The sequence below is a fragment of the Staurois parvus genome, unplaced genomic scaffold (assembly GCF_062004578.1).
Source record: "Staurois parvus isolate SC_StPar_1 unplaced genomic scaffold, SC_StPar_1.0 ptg000024l, whole genome shotgun sequence".
Classification (NCBI taxonomy): Eukaryota; Metazoa; Chordata; class Amphibia; order Anura; family Ranidae; genus Staurois; species Staurois parvus.
In genome coordinates this window covers 910,953-928,338 of record NW_028317820.1, presented here as the reverse complement: position 1 = coordinate 928,338, position 17,386 = coordinate 910,953, and the positions used below count along the sequence as shown (strand labels likewise).

The 17,386-nt window shown below is 50.1% G+C and overlaps 1 protein-coding gene across 1 annotated transcript in view; it reads right to left on the bottom strand.

The window, feature by feature from the left end:
• Window positions 1–17,386, bottom strand: part of LOC149472050 (uncharacterized) — a 481,288-nt gene that overhangs the window by 30,028 nt on the left and 433,874 nt on the right. Inside the window, exon 20 of the mRNA XM_089693277.1 lies at window positions 8,671–9,018. Coding sequence (XP_089549403.1) covers window positions 8,671–9,018 — 348 coding nt within the window. The remainder of the gene's footprint in view (window positions 1–8,670; window positions 9,019–17,386) is intronic.

The following is a 17,386-nucleotide window of genomic DNA, read 5'->3' as shown; positions in this document are numbered from 1 at the left end:
TGGGTCCCTGTACGGCCTCCCATTACTGCTGTCTCCATCGCCACACTCTGCCATGTGCCACTTTCAGGTCTCCTCACACTGCTGGTGTGTTCAATTTTTTGACATAGGGTGCTGGCAGATTACGGGCCTCCCATAGCTGCTGCCAGGCCCCTAATCTGCCATGGGCCCCTGTACCGCCTCCTCATGCTGCTGCCAGGTCCACAGTGTCTCATGCCATGTGCCACTTTCAGGTCTCCTCACACTGCTGGTGTGTTCCATTTTTTGTCATAGGGTGCTGGAAGATTACGGGCCTCCCATAGCAGCTGCCAGGCCCCTAATCTGCCATGGGCCCCTATACCGCCTCCTCATGCTGCTGCCAGGTCCAGAGTCTCTCATGGGTCCCTGTACGGCCTCCCATTGCTGCTGTCTCCATCGCCACACTCTTCCATGTCCCACTTTCAGGTCTCCTCACACTGCTGGTGTGTTCAATTTTTTGACATAGGGTGCTGGCAGATTACGGGCCTCCCATAGCTGCTGCCAGGCCCCTAATCTGCCATGGGCCCCTATACCGCCTCCTCATGCTGCTGCCAGGTCCACAGTGTCTCATGCCATGTGCCACTTTCAGGTCTCCTCACACTGCTGGTGTGTTCAATTTTTTGACAAAGGGTGCTGGCAGAATATGGGCCTCCCATAGCTGCTGCCAGGCCCCTAATCTGCCATGGGCCCCTATACCGCCTCCTCATGCTGCTGCCAGGTCCACAGTGTCTCATGCCATGTGCCACTTTCAGGTCTCCTCACACTGCTGGTGTGTTCAATTTTTTGACATAGGGTGCTGGCAGATTACGGGCCTCCCATAGCTGCTGACAGGCCCCTAATCTGCCATGGGCCCCTATACCGCCTCCTCATGCTGCTGCCAAGTCCAGAGTCTCTCATGGGTCCCTGTACGGCCTCCCATTGCTGCTGTCTCCATCGCCACACTCTGCCATGTGCCACATTCAGGTCTCCTCACACACTGCTGGTGTGTTCAATTTTTTGACATAGGGTGCTGGCAGATTACAGGCCTCCCATAGCTGCTGCCAGGCCCCTAATCTGCCATGGGCCCCTGTACCGCCTCCTCATGCTGCTGCCAGGTCCACAGTGTCTCATGCCATGTGCCACTTTCAGGTCTCCTCACACTGCTGGTGTGTTCAATTTTTTGACATAGGGTGCTGGCAGATTACGGGACTCCCATAGCTGCTGCCAGGCCCCTAATCTGCCATGGGCCCCTATACCGCCTCCTCATGCTGCTGCCAGGTCCACAGTGTCTCATGGGTCCCTGTACGGCCTCCCATTGCTGCTGTCTCCATCGCCACACTCTGCCATGTGCCACTTTCAGGTCTCCTCACACACTGCTGGTGTGTTCAATTTTTTGACATAGGGTGCTGGCAGATTACGGGCCTCCCATAGCTGCTGCCAGGCCCCTAATCTGCCATGGGCCCCTGTACCGCCTCCTCATGCTGCTGCCAGGTCCACAGTGTCTCATGCCATGTGCCACTTTCAGGTCTCCTCACACTGCTGGTGTGTTCCATTTTTTGTCATAGGGTGCTGGAAGATTACGGGCCTCCCATAGCAGCTGCCAGGCCCCTAATCTGCCATGGGCCCCTATACCGCCTCCTCATGCTGCTGCCAGGTCCAGAGTCTCTCATGGGTCCCTGTACGGCCTCCCATTGCTGCTGTCTCCATCGCCACACTCTTCCATGTCCCACTTTCAGGTCTCCTCACACTGCTGGTGTGTTCAATTTTTTGACATAGGGTGCTGGCAGATTACGGGCCTCCCATAGCTGCTGCCAGGCCCCTAATCTGCCATGGGCCCCTATACCGCCTCCTCATGCTGCTGCCAGGTCCACAGTGTCTCATGCCATGTGCCACTTTCAGGTCTCCTCACACTGCTGGTGTGTTCAATTTTTTGACATAGGGTGCTGGCAGAATATGGGCCTCCCATAGCTGCTGCCAGGCCCCTAATCTGCCATGGGCCCCTGTACCGCCTCCTCATGCTGCTGCCAGGTCGACAGTGTCTCATGCCATGTGCCACTTTCAGGTCTCCTCACACTGCTGGTGTGTTCAATTTTTTGACATAGGGTGCTGGCAGATTACGGGCCTCCCATAGCTGCTGCCAGGCCCCTAATCTGCCATGGGCCCCTATACCGCCTCCTCATGCTGCTGCCAAGTCCAGAGTCTCTCATGGGTCACTGTACGGCGTCCCATTGCTACTGTCTCCATCGCCACACTCTGCCATGTGCCACTTTCAGGTCTCCTCACACACTGCTGGTGTGTTCAATTTTTTGACATAGGGTGCTAGCAGATTACGGGCCTCCCATAGCTGCTGCCAGGCCCCTAATCTGCCATGGGCCCCTGTACCGCCTCCTCATGCTGCTGCCAGGTCCACAGTGTCTCATGCCATGTGCCACTTTCAGGTCTCCTCACACTGCTGGTGTGTTCAATTTTTTGACATAGGTTGCTGGCAGAATACGGGCCTCCCATAGCTGCTGCCAGGCCCCTAATCTGCCATGGGCCCCTATACCGCCTCCTCATGCTGCTGCCAAGTCCAGAGTCTCTCATGGGTCCCTGTACGGCGTCCCATTGCTGCTGTCTCCATCGCCACACTCTGCCATGTGCCACTTTCAGGTCTCCTCACACACTGCTGGTGTGTTCAATTTTTTGACATAGGGTGCTGGCAGATTACGGGCCTCCCATAGCTGCTGCCAGGCCCCTAATCTGCCATGGGCCCCTGTACCGCCTCCTCATGCTGCTGCCAGGTCCACAGTGTCTCATGCCATGTGCCACTTTCAGGTCTCCTCACACTGCTGGTGTGTTCGATTTTTTGACATAGGGTGCTGGCAGATTACGGGCCTCCCATAGCTGCTGCCAGGCCCCTAATCTGCCATGGGCCCCTATACCGCCTCCTCATGCTGCTGCCAAGTCCAGAGTCTGTCATGGGTCCCTGTACGGCCTCCCATTGCTGCTGTCTCCATCGCCACACTCTGCCATGTGCCACTTTCAGGTCTCCTCACACACTGCTGGTGTGTTCAATTTTTTGACATAGGGTGCTGGCAGATTACGGGCCTCCCATAGCTGCTGCCAGGCCCCTAATCTGCCATGGGCCCCTATGCCGCCTCCTCATGCTGCTGCCAGGTCCACAGTGTCTCATGCCATGTGCCACTTTCAGGTCTCCTCACACTGCTGGTGTGTTCAATTTTTTGACATAGGGTGCTGGCAGATTACGGGCCTCCCATAGCTGCTGCCAGGCCCCTAATCTGCCATGGGCCCCTATACCGCCTCCTCATGCTGCTGCCAAGTCCAGAGTCTCTCATGGGTCCCTGTACGGCGTCCCATTGCTGCTGTCTCCATCGCCACACTCTGCCATGTGCCACTTTCAGGTCTCCTCACACACTGCTGGTGTGTTCAATTTTTTGACATAGGGTGCTGGCAGATTACGGGCCTCCCATAGCTGCTGCCAGGCCCCTAATCTGCCATGGGCCCCTGTACCGCCTCCTCATGCTGCTGCCAGGTCCACAGTGTCTCATGCCATGTGCCACTTTCAGGTCTCCTCACACTGCTGGTGTGTTCCATTTTTTGTCATAGGGTGCTGGCAGATTACGGGCCTCCCATAGCTGCTGCCAGGCCCCTAATCTGCCATGGGCCCCTATACCGCCTCTTCATGCTGCTGCCAGGTCCAGAGTCTCTCATGGGTCCCTGTACGGCCTCCCATTGCTGCTGTCTCCATCGCCACACTCTTCCATGTGCCACTTTCAGGTCTCCTCACACTGCTGGTGTGTTCCATTTTTTGTCATAGGGTGCTGGTAGATTACGGGCCTCCCATAGCTGCTGCCAGGCCCCTAATCTGCCATGGGCCCCTGTACCGCCTCCTCATGCTGCTGCCAGGTCCACAGTGTCTCATGCCATGTGCCACTTTCAGGTCTCCTCACACTGCTGGTGTGTTCAATTTTTTGACATAGGTTGCTGGCAGAATACGGGCCTCCCATAGCTGCTGCCAGGCCCCTAATCTGCCATGGGCCCCTATACCGCCTCCTTATGCTGCTGCCAAGTCCAGAGTCTCTCATGGGTCCCTGTACGGCGTCCCATTGCTGCTGTCTCCATCGCCACACTCTGCCATGTGCCACTTTCAGGTCTCCTCACACACTGCTGGTGTGTTCAATTTTTTGACATAGGGTGCTGGCAGATTACGGGCCTCCCATAGCTGCTGCCAGGCCCCTAATCTGCCATGGGCCCCTGTACCGCCTCCTCATGCTGCTGCCAGGTCCACAGTGTCTCATGCCATGTGCCACTTTCAGGTCTCCTCACACTGCTGGTGTGTTCGATTTTTTGACATAGGGTGCTGGCAGATTACGGGCCTCCCATAGCTGCTGACAGGCCCCTAATCTGCCATGGGCCCCTATACCGCCTCCTCATGCTGCTGCCAAGTCCAGAGTCTGTCATGGGTCCCTGTACGGCCTCCCATTGCTGCTGTCTCCATCGCCACACTCTGCCATGTGCCACTTTCAGGTCTCCTCACACACTGCTGGTGTGTTCAATTTTTTGACATAGGGTGCTGGCAGATTACGGGCCTCCCATAGCTGCTGCCAGGCCCCTAATCTGCCATGGGCCCCTATGCCGCCTCCTCATGCTGCTGCCAGGTCCACAGTGTCTCATGCCATGTGCCACTTTCAGGTCTCCTCACACTGCTGGTGTGTTCAATTTTTTGACATAGGGTGCTGGCAGATTACGGGCCTCCCATAGCTGCTGCCAGGCCCCTAATCTGCCATGGGCCCCTATACCGCCTCCTCATGCTGCTGCCAAGTCCAGAGTCTCTCATGGGTCCCTGTACGGCGTCCCATTGCTGCTGTCTCCATCGCCACACTCTGCCATGTGCCACTTTCAGGTCTCCTCACACACTGCTGGTGTGTTCAATTTTTTGACATAGGGTGCTGGCAGATTACGGGCCTCCCATAGCTGCTGCCAGGCCCCTAATCTGCCATGGGCCCCTGTACCGCCTCCTCATGCTGCTGCCAGGTCCACAGTGTCTCATGCCATGTGCCACTTTCAGGTCTCCTCACACTGCTGGTGTGTTCCATTTTTTGTCATAGGGTGCTGGCAGAATATGGGCCTCCCATAGCTGCTGCCAGGCCCCTAATCTGCCATGGGCCCCTATACCGCCTCCTCATGCTGCTGCCAGGTCCAGAGTCTCTCATGGGTCCCTGTACGGCCTTCCATTGCTGCTGTCTCCATCGCCACACTCTGCCATGTGCCACTTTCAGATCTCCTCACACTGCTGGTGTGTTACATTTTTTGTCATAGGGTGCTGGCAGATTACGGGCCTCCCATTGCTGCTGCCAGGCCTGTAATCTGCCATGGGCCCCCGTACCGACTCCTCATGCTGTGACGTTGCAACAAGGTGGAATTCAACCCTACATATGTTAGACCGCCTTTACGAAAAGCGAAAGGCCATCACAGATTTCCTGATGTTAAAAGCGGATAAAGGTACTCCCTGTGTAACTTAGATGTCAGCCATTGGCAGCTCATGCGTGACACCTGCGCTTGCTCAGGCCCTTTGAGGAGGCCACGCTATTCGTGAGTCGGCAGGACTATGGGATGAACGACGTCATTCCTCTGTTGCACGTCCTGGAACAAATGCTGTTAACAATGGCTGGTCAGGGTGCGGTAGACGTGGCGCACAGATCTCAACGCCACATGACCCCTGTGGGGGCAGGACAGGAAGAAGAGGAGGAGGTAGAGGAGGACATTGGTGCTCAGGAATTATTGAGTGAAATGGGTGGTTTTTCCACTCAGCGGACAGGAGTGGAGGAGCAGGAGCATCTGGTAGAGGAGGAGGAAGAGGAGACAGAGGACCCAGACGCACCGTGGCAGTATGCTGTGGAGATGGAGGCAGGGAGTCCCTCGCATTCCTTGGCACAAATGGCCCATAGCATGCTCGCTTGCTTGCGTACCGACAGCCGAATAATAACCATCAGACAGAGGGATAACTTTTGGCTGTCCACCTTGTTGGACCCTCGCTACCGTTCAAAAATGGTGGCCTTTTTCACACCTGCTGAGAGGGAGGCCAAAATAACGTACTATAAAAACCACCTATGTAGTCAGCTGGTCTCTGCCTTTCTGCGCCAACGTCCATCCTCAGACACTGTGGGCCCTGTGCGCTCGCGTTCCGCTGCCATGGCAGCAGGGGAGGGGTGGGGTGGTAGGAGCAGTGGCAGCTCCACCAGCAGCGGCTGCCTCAGTCTGCAGTCGATGATGAGTAGCTTTCTTCACCAGCGCAGTGAGGAAACTACTAACCAGCCGCAGCAGCAGCAGCAGCAGCAGCATCAGGTGGACCTGGAGCAGGACCTCAAACAACAGGCTTAGGCCTACTTGGACAGCACCCTGCCAACCGAGGTAGACAATCCCCTTGACTACTGGGCAACGAAACTTGACCTTTGGCCCCAACTAGATGAATTTGCCCTTGAAAGGCTGTCATGTCCGGCCAGTAGCGTGGCATCGGAGCACGTGTTTAGTGCGGCAGGAGGTATTGTAACTCCGCGGAGGACACGACTATCCACCCAAAGTGTGGAGAGACTCACGTTTGTGAAAATGAATCAGGCGTGGATTAGTCTGGATTTCAAACCACCAGTTCCTGACACAACTGACTAAATCCGCCATGAATCATGCCCCAAATATGTGCCACTTTCAGGTCTCCTCACACTGCTGGTGTGTTCCATTTTTTGTCATAGGGTGCTGGCAGATTACGGGCCTCCCATAGCTGCTGCCAGGCCCCTAATCTGCCATGGGCCCCTATACCGCCTCCTCATGCTGCTGCCAGGTCCACAGTGTCTCATGCCATGTGCCACTTTCAGGTCTCCTCACACTGCTGGTGTGTTCAATTTTTTGACATAGGGTGCTGGCAGATTACGGGCCTCCCATAGCTGCTGCCAGGCCCCTAATCTGCCATGGGCCCCTATACTGCCTCCTCATGCTGCTGCCAAGTCCAGAGTCTCTCATGGGTCCCTGTACGGCCTCCCATTGCTGCTGTCTCCATCGCCACACTCTGCCATGTGCCACTTTCAGGTCTCCTCACACTGCTGGTGTGTTCCATTTTTTGTCATAGGGTGCTGGCAGATTACGGGCCTCCCATAGCTGCTGCCAGGCCCCTAATCTGCCATGGGCCCCTATACCGCCTCCTCATGCTGCTGCCAGGTCCAGAGTCTCTCATGGGTCCCTGTACGGCCTCCCATTGCTGCTGTCTCCATCGCCACACTCTGCCATGTGCCATTTTCAGGTCTCCTCACACTGCTGGTGTGTTCCATTTTTTGTCATAGGGTGCTGGCAGATTACGGGTCTCCCATAGCTGCTGCCAGGCCCCTAATCTGCCATGGGCCCCCGTACCGACTCCTCATGCTGCTGCCAGGCCCGTAATCTGTCATGGGCCCCTGTACCGCCTCCTCATGCTGCTGCCAGGTCCAGAGTGTGTCATGGGTCCCTGTACGGCCTCCCATTGCTGCTGTCTCCATCGCCACACTCTGCCATGTGCCACTTTCAGGTCTCCTCACACTCCTGGTGGTTTCCATTTTTGTCATAGGGTGCTGTATGGCCTCCCATTGCTGCTGCCTCCACCGCCACACTGTGGCTCCACACTCTGGTTTTGGCCCCGTGACTGCCCAAATGAGTGAAGTGTGCGGTGATTCTAAGATCGACGGCACTCATCTGCATGTCATACTGACTGTCAGTATTATTTCTCTTCCCCAGCAGACTCCAAGGGCATTTAAATTAAAAGTACAGTGTTCTGCACTAATATAAAGGCTCTCTGAAGCCTAGAAACACCCTTTTATAAGTTAAATTCGCAGCGAATATATTCGACTCGAATCAAAATTTTTCCACGAATTCGCCGAATCAGTCGAATCGAATTTTTGAATACTTCGCTCATCTCTAATGGTCACTTATCGTCATTGTTTGATACATGCTTACCTATTGCCATTGTTTGGTACATGGTTGCCTATTGCCAATAATTAGTACTTGGACTTGGCAATAGATGATCATGTACCTTCACATGAGAAGTGCGGGTATGTACCTAGCCCTACACAAACACTTTCATGTATCAGACTATCATACTGTATTTTAACCCCTTCACGCCGGCCGCACGAAAATGTGTGGCCTCCCGGCATCTGGGCCTAGACGCCGAGCAGCTGCACATTTGCGTTCATGTAGCAAAAACATATGTGCTTTCGATTGGGACCTTTCCTGATCATGTGACCGGCCGTGACGTCACGGCGGCCACATGACACTAAGCCTCGCCCCATCCCGCCCACCTCCCGGCGCAAGAACTCCTCTTCACGCCGGGATGTGAAGGGGTTAATGTTTGTTACCAGACGCTGTTATCTCTTCATTTACAATGTAGGTTGGGTTGCTGGACAATCTAGTAAAACCGTAATACACTGTACACATGTTGTATGGATTGTTCATTACTGGTGTTGGAACAATAATGCAACACAGGATACCCAATAATATGGCAGTAAAAACCTTTTCTTCCCAAGGTACTACAGAGGACATCTACAGTACCTACATAAAGACATGGTTGCAATGCAGGAAAATGAAGGAAAATGCTTCTCTACAGCAGTAATAAACAGCCCACTCTGAATATCATACTGTAGTCAATGTGGTACTCACCGATGACTTCCAGAGCTCCTGTACTCCTCTCTATTGGCTGTTCCAGGCTGGGATGTTCCACCCTGCAGATATATTCCACACCCTGATCTCTCTCCAGAGACGGGGAGAAGGTCACACACGATCTACACCCATACGTCTTGTCATTCTGTCTCCCTAGTAGAGTATTCGTAATTCTGTACATCCCATCTGAAGACACAGAATACATTTCTCTGGATTTCTTGTCTTTTTTCAACCACTTCACATTCACAGCATTCGGGAAGTATTTTGTTACTGTGCACTGTATGGTGGCTTCTTCACTGCTCCTCAGGGGTGGGACTGACATCTCCACATGTGGCCTCCAGGGAAAGTCTACACAAATCAAAAAGTAAAACCCATTTGTACATTGTGTTCTGCATTCACTGGATTAACATAAGAGAACATACATGTGGCACCCTCTAGTGTGCTACTAGAATAGTGTAGTGCATTGCAGACAAATGTACTGTGTAAGACTCATGGTCACTGTGTGAGTCTGTGATCAAGGTCGGGTTATTGCAAGTCAGCTGGATGACTGAACAGGCTGGGACTCAGTCGCCTCCTCCTGGCCCTGGAGAACCTTTGAACTTTCCAGAAGTCAGAGAGCAGGAAGGGGTGGAGAGCTAATTCGCATGTTTATAGGAGTTTGGCCAATTCCAGGTTGGAGGTCCTGGTAGAGTAGTAGGGCTGGTCCATAAATATGGGAGAGTCAGGCTGACGAGGGAGTTGAGTGGAAGATGTTGGTGTCTGTGAGGGGCCGTGCAGCATGAATGGGATCAAGACCTGGAGCAGCGAGGAACAAAGAGGACAGAGTGAGTACATCAGCACACCCTGGGAATCACAAAGGGAAAGACTGCCACATGTAGCAAGTTTTCAAAGGACAGTGCTGGACTCATTCCTTTATCTTTGCCCCGGGAGATCTTCAGAGCAGCCAGGAGGGCTGGTAGTGTCTGCCATACTACAGGGAAGAGGAGACATCTCTGCATGTAGTTTACAAGAAGCTAAATTGATTTTTGAGGGGCTGAGAGTTCCTAGCCCCTAAAAGGGCTGTTGCTACTGATCCTCAAAGGCTGATGGCTTTAAAGTAATAAGAACAGTCCAGGATCTGTCTCTGTACATAGGAAGGAAGTTGTCCCCCTTCATTGATTCAAGCCAAACTGAGCATCCCATAATCCCTATTACCCAGCGTAGGGTCTGATAATGGGTCCAGGGATTTCATCCCGATATCTAATGGCAGTCAGGGTGCCATTGTCTAGCCTGTAGAGGTCTGTGTGTTCCTCCATGGATATGCCTCCCCAGACCATCACAGACCCACCACCAAAGCGGTCACGCTGAATGATAGCGTTCTTCTCCAGATCCTTTCACGTCTGTCACATGTGCTCAGGGTGAACCTGCTCTCATGTGTGAAAAGCACAGGGCGCCAGTGGTGGACCTGCCAATTCTGATGTTCAATGGCAAATGCCAATCTAGCTTTATGGTGCTGGGCAGTGAGCACAGGGCCCACTAGAGGACATCAGGCCCTCAGGCCACCCCCATGAAGTCTGTTTCTGATTGTTTGGTCAGAGACATTCACATCAGTGGCCTGCTGGAGGTCATTTTGTAGGGCTCTGGCAGTGCTCATCCTGTTCCTCCTTGCACAAAGGAGCAGATACTTGTCCTGTCCTGCTGATAGTTTAAGGACCTTCTACAGCCCTGTCCAGCTGTCCTAGAGTAACTGCCTGTCTCCTGGAATCTCCTCCATGCTCTTGAGACTGTGCTGGGAGACACAGCAAACCTTCTGGCAATGGCACATATTGATGTGCCATCCTGAAGGAGTTGGACTGTGTGAAGGGAGTCACTTTGGGTGGGGGGCCCATGGAACCCAGCTCACTTTGGAGAGGTATATCACCTTGTGCCTGTTAGGGGTACAGGGTGATCTGTCCTAATATTGTGTGGGGTTTTTTTGATTGTTTATGTCATGTGGTTGCATCCCATTGTTATATTGTGTGTCTGACTTGGGAGCAAACTATTATGGTATGTATGTGTTTATGTGTATTAGCTTAGTGGGGTGTGTCTCCAGCATCCCTCCCTCCTGATGGGACTGTCTGCTGGTGTGAAGTTTGAATACCTGTGTGTCTCTTGTTACTAGATGTAGATTGCCCCGCCCTGTGTCATTATGCAAGGAGGGGGGATTGCCCCTGAGTGTATATATCTTGTACCTGTGTTCAAATAAACTAGTCTACCTCCTGGTTTACTTCAAGACTGGTGTCGCCTAGTCTTGCATAGTCGGCTGTGGTGTCTGTTGTCGGTGCTCGGATGGGGAAGCGGTATTCTAACGGAAGTACTCAAGTGCAGTCTGGGTCAGTTCCGTTACAGACTGCCTGTGCAAACTATGTGGGGTCCAGGTATGGCCTCATGCTACCAGTAGTGACACTGACCCTAGCCAAATGCAAAACTAGTGAAAAACAGTCAGAAAAGAGGAGTAGGAAAAAAATGTTAGTAGCCTCCACCTGTAAAACCATTCCTGTTTTGGGGGTCATCTCATTGTTGCCCATCTAGTGCACCTGTTGTTAATTTCTTTAACACCAAAGCAGCTGAAACTGATTAACAACCCCCTCTGCTACTTAATTGACCAGATATATACATACTAGGAAATAGGAGCCAATTAATTTACCAGCATGTCTTTGGGGTGTGGGAGGAAACCACAGAAACCCATACAAGCACAGGGAGAACATGCAAATCCCATGCAGAGAGTCCATGGATTTTAATTGGGGACCCCAACACTGTAAAGCAGACCCATTAATCTACTGTGCTGCCCACAATTTAATCATACCTGGTTCACACTTATACTTTTTTTATGCTTTTTGCAGAAACACACTACAGTCCATTTAACATGGTTTCCTATGGGACATGTTCAATTCTATGCTTTTTTTAGTTGCTGCATTTTTGGAAAGGATCAGGGACATTTTTAAATACCAAAATGGTGCATTTTTGGTTCAATAGACTTCAATGGAGTTGCTGCAGAAAAGCATGCAGTGTGTTTTTGATGCGTATTGCATTTTTCAATTTGCCCAACAATAAATTGAAAAAAAAGCATAAAAACCCATAAAAAATGCATCAAAAATCCAGAACGCACCATAAAAAGTACTGCAAAAATGGATCAAAAGCAAACTGCATACAGTCATGGCCAAAAATATTGGCACCCCTTCTGTCAGATAATGCGCCACTTCACCCAGAAGATTGTTGTAATCACACATTTCAGCATTCTCGTGTTTTTTTTTCTTTTGTTTGTATTGGTATGACACAAAAATGTGAAGCAAAAATCCAAATCTGACACAACCCCAAAAATGGACTGGACAAAATTATTGGCACCCTCAATTTAAAATTTGGTAGCACACACCTTGGAAAAAATAACTGAGATCAATGGCTTCCTGTAACCATCAATGAGTTTCTTCCAACTCCCTACTGGACGTTTGAACCATTCTTTCACCAACTGCTCCAGGTCTCTCAGACTGGAAGGGTTCCTTTTCCCTATCTGCTGTTCTGAGATCTCTCCACAGCAGCTCTATGGGATTGAGATCTGGACTCATTGCTGGACAATTCAGTCCTCTCCAGCGCTTTGTCTGAAACCATTCGTGGGTGACGTGTGCTTTGGGCCATTGACCTGCTGTAAGACCCATGACCTCTGACGGAGACCCAGCTTTCTGACACTGTGCCGTACATTGCACCCCAGAAATCTTTGGTAGTCTTCAGATTTCACAATGCCATGCACACGGTCAAGACATCCAGTGCCTGAAGCAGCAAAGCAACCCCAAAACATCAGTGACCCTCCTCCGCGAATGTAGGGGCTGTATTCTTTTCTTTAATCGCCTCCCACCCACCATATAAGGAAATGACGGTTCTCTTGTTTTGGGAAGACGTCATATGATGTCTTCCCCCTCCAACCGTGCATGCGCGCCCCCGGCGGAAGGAGCCGATGACGCTGGCTCTGTCATGTGATCAGCTGTGTCCAATCACAGCTGATCTCATGTAAATAAGGAAATGCCAGTTATCGCCATTCCTCTCTTCACGAGCTGTCACGCTGACAGCTCGAGAGGAGCGGAGAGAAGAGGAGAGAAGAGCCGGTAATTGACATTCCTCAGAGGGAACATGTACACTGATCATTAGGGCACTGATGATCAGTGTAGCCCCATCAGTGCCACCCGTCAGTGTCCATCAAAGCCATCAGTCAGTGCCCATCAATGCCATCTGCCAGTGCCCATCAGTGCCACATCAATGCCACATATCAATGCCTACCAGTGCACATCAATGCCACATATCAGTGCCCATCTGAGCTGCCTTTCAGTGCCAACTATCAGAGCCAGTCAGTGCCACCTATCAGTTCCAGTCAATGCCGCCTATCAGTGCCTGTCAGTGCTGCCTATCAGTGCTCATCAGTGCCGCCTATCAGTGCCTGTCAGTGCTGCCTAACAGTTCCAGTCAGTGCCGCCTATCAGTGCCAGTCAGTGCCACCTATCAGTGCTGCCTATTAGTGCCATATATGAGTGCTGCCTTTCAGGTAAGTTTTGGCAAACTCCAATCTGACTTTTTTATGTTTCTTTGTCAGCATTGGGGTCCTCCTGGGTCTCCTACCATAGCATCTCTTTACAATCATTTGGCGACGTATAGTGTGAGCTGACAGTTGTATCCTGTGCCTGAAGGTCAGCTTGAATTTGTCTGGTGGTTCTATAGCCACCAATCGAGCAATCCTTGTTTAAAATTTTTGACCAATTTTTCTCTTTTGTCCACATCCAGGGACATTAGCTACTGTGTCATGGGCTGTAAATTCTTGACAATGTTGCGCACAATGGGCACAAGAACATTAGCATCTCTGGAGATGGACTTGCTTTTCCACAATTTTTGTTTTCAAATCCTCCGACAATTCTTTGCTGCTCTTTTCTTCTCCATGCTCAATGGTACACAGACACAAAAGTTGAGTACATTTTTTATCATTTTAACTGGTTGCTGGTATGATTTCTATATTGTCAGCACATGGTAATTGATACAGGTGAGTTTATTTACAAATTACAGGCCCCGAGGCTGAGGGGGCGGAGCCTGACTATGGCGGCGGCGGAGAGCTCGTGGTAGGAGCTCCCGCACGGGGCTCCTCCGACCGATCCCCCTTGGACCCTAAATCCCCCCCCTGAAGCATTGAGCCCTAGAAGGCTGAGACCTACCTCGACCGGGCGGGCTCCCTTGGTTGAGCGGCGGCCCGCGGGAGGTAGAGTCGGGGAACGGAGACCAACAGAGAGAGGCGGGGACACTGAGCCTGGTTGCCGGGAAACAAGGAGGCGCAGCCGGGACGCGTGACTGGCCGCGGTGCATCCCTGGGAGGCAAGGAAGCCGGCCGCCCGGCCAGAAGCCGACAGAGAGCAGGAGAAATACTGTCCTCTCGGATGACCAGCCACCTCTGGAGCCCTGGTGAGGGGTTGACGGCGAAGAACAGCCTGCCCAACAAAAAAGAAGAGAGTGGAGGAAAGTCCTGGAGGGTCCCCCTGAGAGGAAGAGAGCTGACCTACTGAAGGAGCTGGAGGATGGAGCCTGGAGCCGTCTTACGAGAAGCGCAGGGAGGGTGAGTGAGTCTAGTGGTGGCCCCAAATATAAAAACTGTATTGAGTTGGAGGAAAGCAGGGAGAGAGAGAAAGGGGGGGACCCCCAGAGAATATAAATAAGGAGAAGAACGCAAGGTGCAGGCTAAAACACACAGAAAAGTGAACAGACAGAACTGGGATTTCTATTTCTATATCATATTAATTGCTTTTTTTTCTGTATAGCACAAGTTTATGAGAGAAAAATAAAAGATACAGAAGAAATGAAAAATAAAAGTGCAAAAGGAACTGGGCCTAAAGGGACCCAAACGGGTACAATTAAAAAGTACACATCCCAGGGAAACGTGACCCCGGAAAGGCCCCAGAGCAGAAATTACAAAGGAGAATTAGATCTAAGTATGCAAAATAGTCCTAAACAATCAATGGACTTGGATATCAGTAGTCAACAAATATCAGAGATAGAAAAAGAACTACAAATCTCAAATAAAAAAGAGATGACAGAAATGTTTAAAGATCTGGAGAGAACAATAAAGCAAGAAATGGTAAATATTCGGAATAACCTGGGGCAGTTGTTGCTAAGAGTGGAAGAAACGGAGCAGAAAGTTAAAAATCAGACCCAGATTATTTCCGAATTAGAGAAGATAATTAATATGGAAAAAGCTCAGGAAAAATTGCAGTACAAGGCGGAAATCCAAGAGAATACAGCAAGAAGGAGAAATATAAGGATAAGAGGGGTACCGGAAAGTTTAAAAGGAGAAATATTGGAAGAGGTGGTTTGCAAAATCCTGAACTTTATAATGGGAAACTCTGATATGGAAAGGACTAATATAGAAGGAATCTCTAGAAATGGGAAACTCCAGGGGAACCATGAGAAGGACAGGTCGAGAGACATACTTGTTAAATTTTATGAACTGCAGCAAAAGGAAAGAATCTGGAGGAAAACTAAGGGAAAACCAGTAATAAAATATGGAGAAATGGATATCCAAATATATATGCGGACTTGTCATCGGAGACTCTCCGGAGGAGGAGAGCTCTGAGGCCTTTGTTGGAGCAGATGAAAAAACAGAAGGTGCAATATAGATGGGGGGTACCGGAGTTTTTAATAGGATGGAAAAACGGAATAACAGCCCATTTGAGGTTCCCAGAGGACTTGAGAAACGTTTGCGATAGACTGGAAATGCAGAGAATTGAAATTAATGGTTGGGAAGAAGAATCTGGGGGAGATAGATCAAAAAGAGGGGAGGAGTGGAGACGGGTGGAGGGGGGGAGGTAGGGCAGGGAGGGAGAGTGAAGGTGAGAGAAGTTTTATTTTTTTTTCTCCCTCCTTGCTCCCACTACATCGCCTTTTCTTCCCTCGTCCCTCTAGCTTGACTCCTTTTTCTTTCTCTCTTTAGAAGTATAAGTAGAAAGGGAGTCAATGGGGATATTCGGAGGGAGGGGAGGCTGTCCATGGGAGGAGCGTAGCCCTAAGGATTAAGTCAAAGGTGGATGTTATCTCCACAAATGATGGTTAGGCAAAGCGAAGGCCTAAAAAGAGGGGGGAGGAGGGGGGGAGGGGTGGCGAGGGAGGGGGATGGAGGGGAGGGAGGGGGAGGAAAGGGATTGAGGGGAGTAAGGAGAAAGGGGGGGAGGGATAAGGGGAGAGAAAAGTGTAGTGGGATAAAAACGCTCTATAGGAATAAGAAAGAGGAAGGGAAGGAGGAAGAAGGAGTCAGCAGGAAAAGAGTAAGATGGAAGAAATCCAATATATAACCTACAATGTAAAAGGGTTAAGCTGTCCAGGAAAGAGATTTAGGTCATTTAAAGAACTACAACATAGAAAATCCTCAGTGGTATTTTTGCAGGAAACACACTTAGAGATAGAGTCGAAGATTAGATTCAGGACTAGATATTTTCCAACATGGTTTTATGCGGACTCACCAACTAAAAGAGCAAAAGGAATTGCTATAGGCTTTGCAAAGAATATAAGGTTTGAGGTGGAGGAGAGATTAACGGATCTGGAGGGAAGGTGTTTATTTTTGAGAGGTAAATTACAGGGAATTGAGTGTACAATAGCAAACATATACAGTCCAAATAAGAGGCTGGAGAGGTTTATGAGAGAAGTGTTGAAGAGATTGATGGATTTTAAAAGGGGGTGTATGATAGTAGCGGGAGACTTTAACATCTGTATGGACCCGCGGATGGACACTACTTCCGGGGTGAGGAGGGAGGAAAGCAAGTCCTTGAGAATGTTAAAGAAACTGTTGCATGAGTGTCAACTGGTGGACATCTGGAGAATTAGGAATATGAAGGAGAGAGATTATACTTTCTTTTTGCATGTACATGAGACTTATTCTAGACTAGATTACATATTAGTAGAACATCGAATGATAGAGTTGGTGATAGAAGTAAAAATTGGAGGAAGCACCCTGTCGGATCATGCCCCAGTTTCAATGAAGTTAAGATGGGGTAGAGAGGGGAGAGAAGGATATGTATGGCGGCTGAATGCGGCACTTCTCATGGATGAAGAGATTGGTCAAAGAATTGAGAGGGAAATTGAATGGTTTTTTGAAGAGAATGAAACAGAGGATGTGTCGGTTGCAACGGTGTGGGAAGCACATAAAGCTTACATCAGAGGTTTACTCATTGCAATTGGGGCAAAAAAGAAAGGAGAGAAAAGATAAATAGATTATTAAATGAAATATATGATCTTGAACAGGTGCATAAAAGGGAAAGATCTAAGGAGATAATGCAGCTGTTAATAAAGAAGAAAGAAGAATTAGAGAATGTATTGGAGGAGGAAAAAAGAAGAGTCTTCAATAAAATAACAAGTGAAAGGTATAGATGGGGAGATAGGCCAGGAAAGTATTTAATGAGAACTTTAAGAAAGAAGAAAAATAGAAATTATATTGAGAAAATAAGAAATCCCAAGGGGGAATTTGTACACTCAACCAAGGATATTGCTAGAATATTTAAAGAGTATTATAATGAGCTGTATAATATCATACCTCAGGATACGTTTAAGAAAACGGAAACAGTAAATATAGGGAAAAGAAAGACATACCTAGAGGACGCAGGCCTACTGAAATTAAGAGAAACACAACTGCACTCTTTAGAGGCAGAAATAACTTCAGAGGAAATAAAAATAGCGTTAAAAA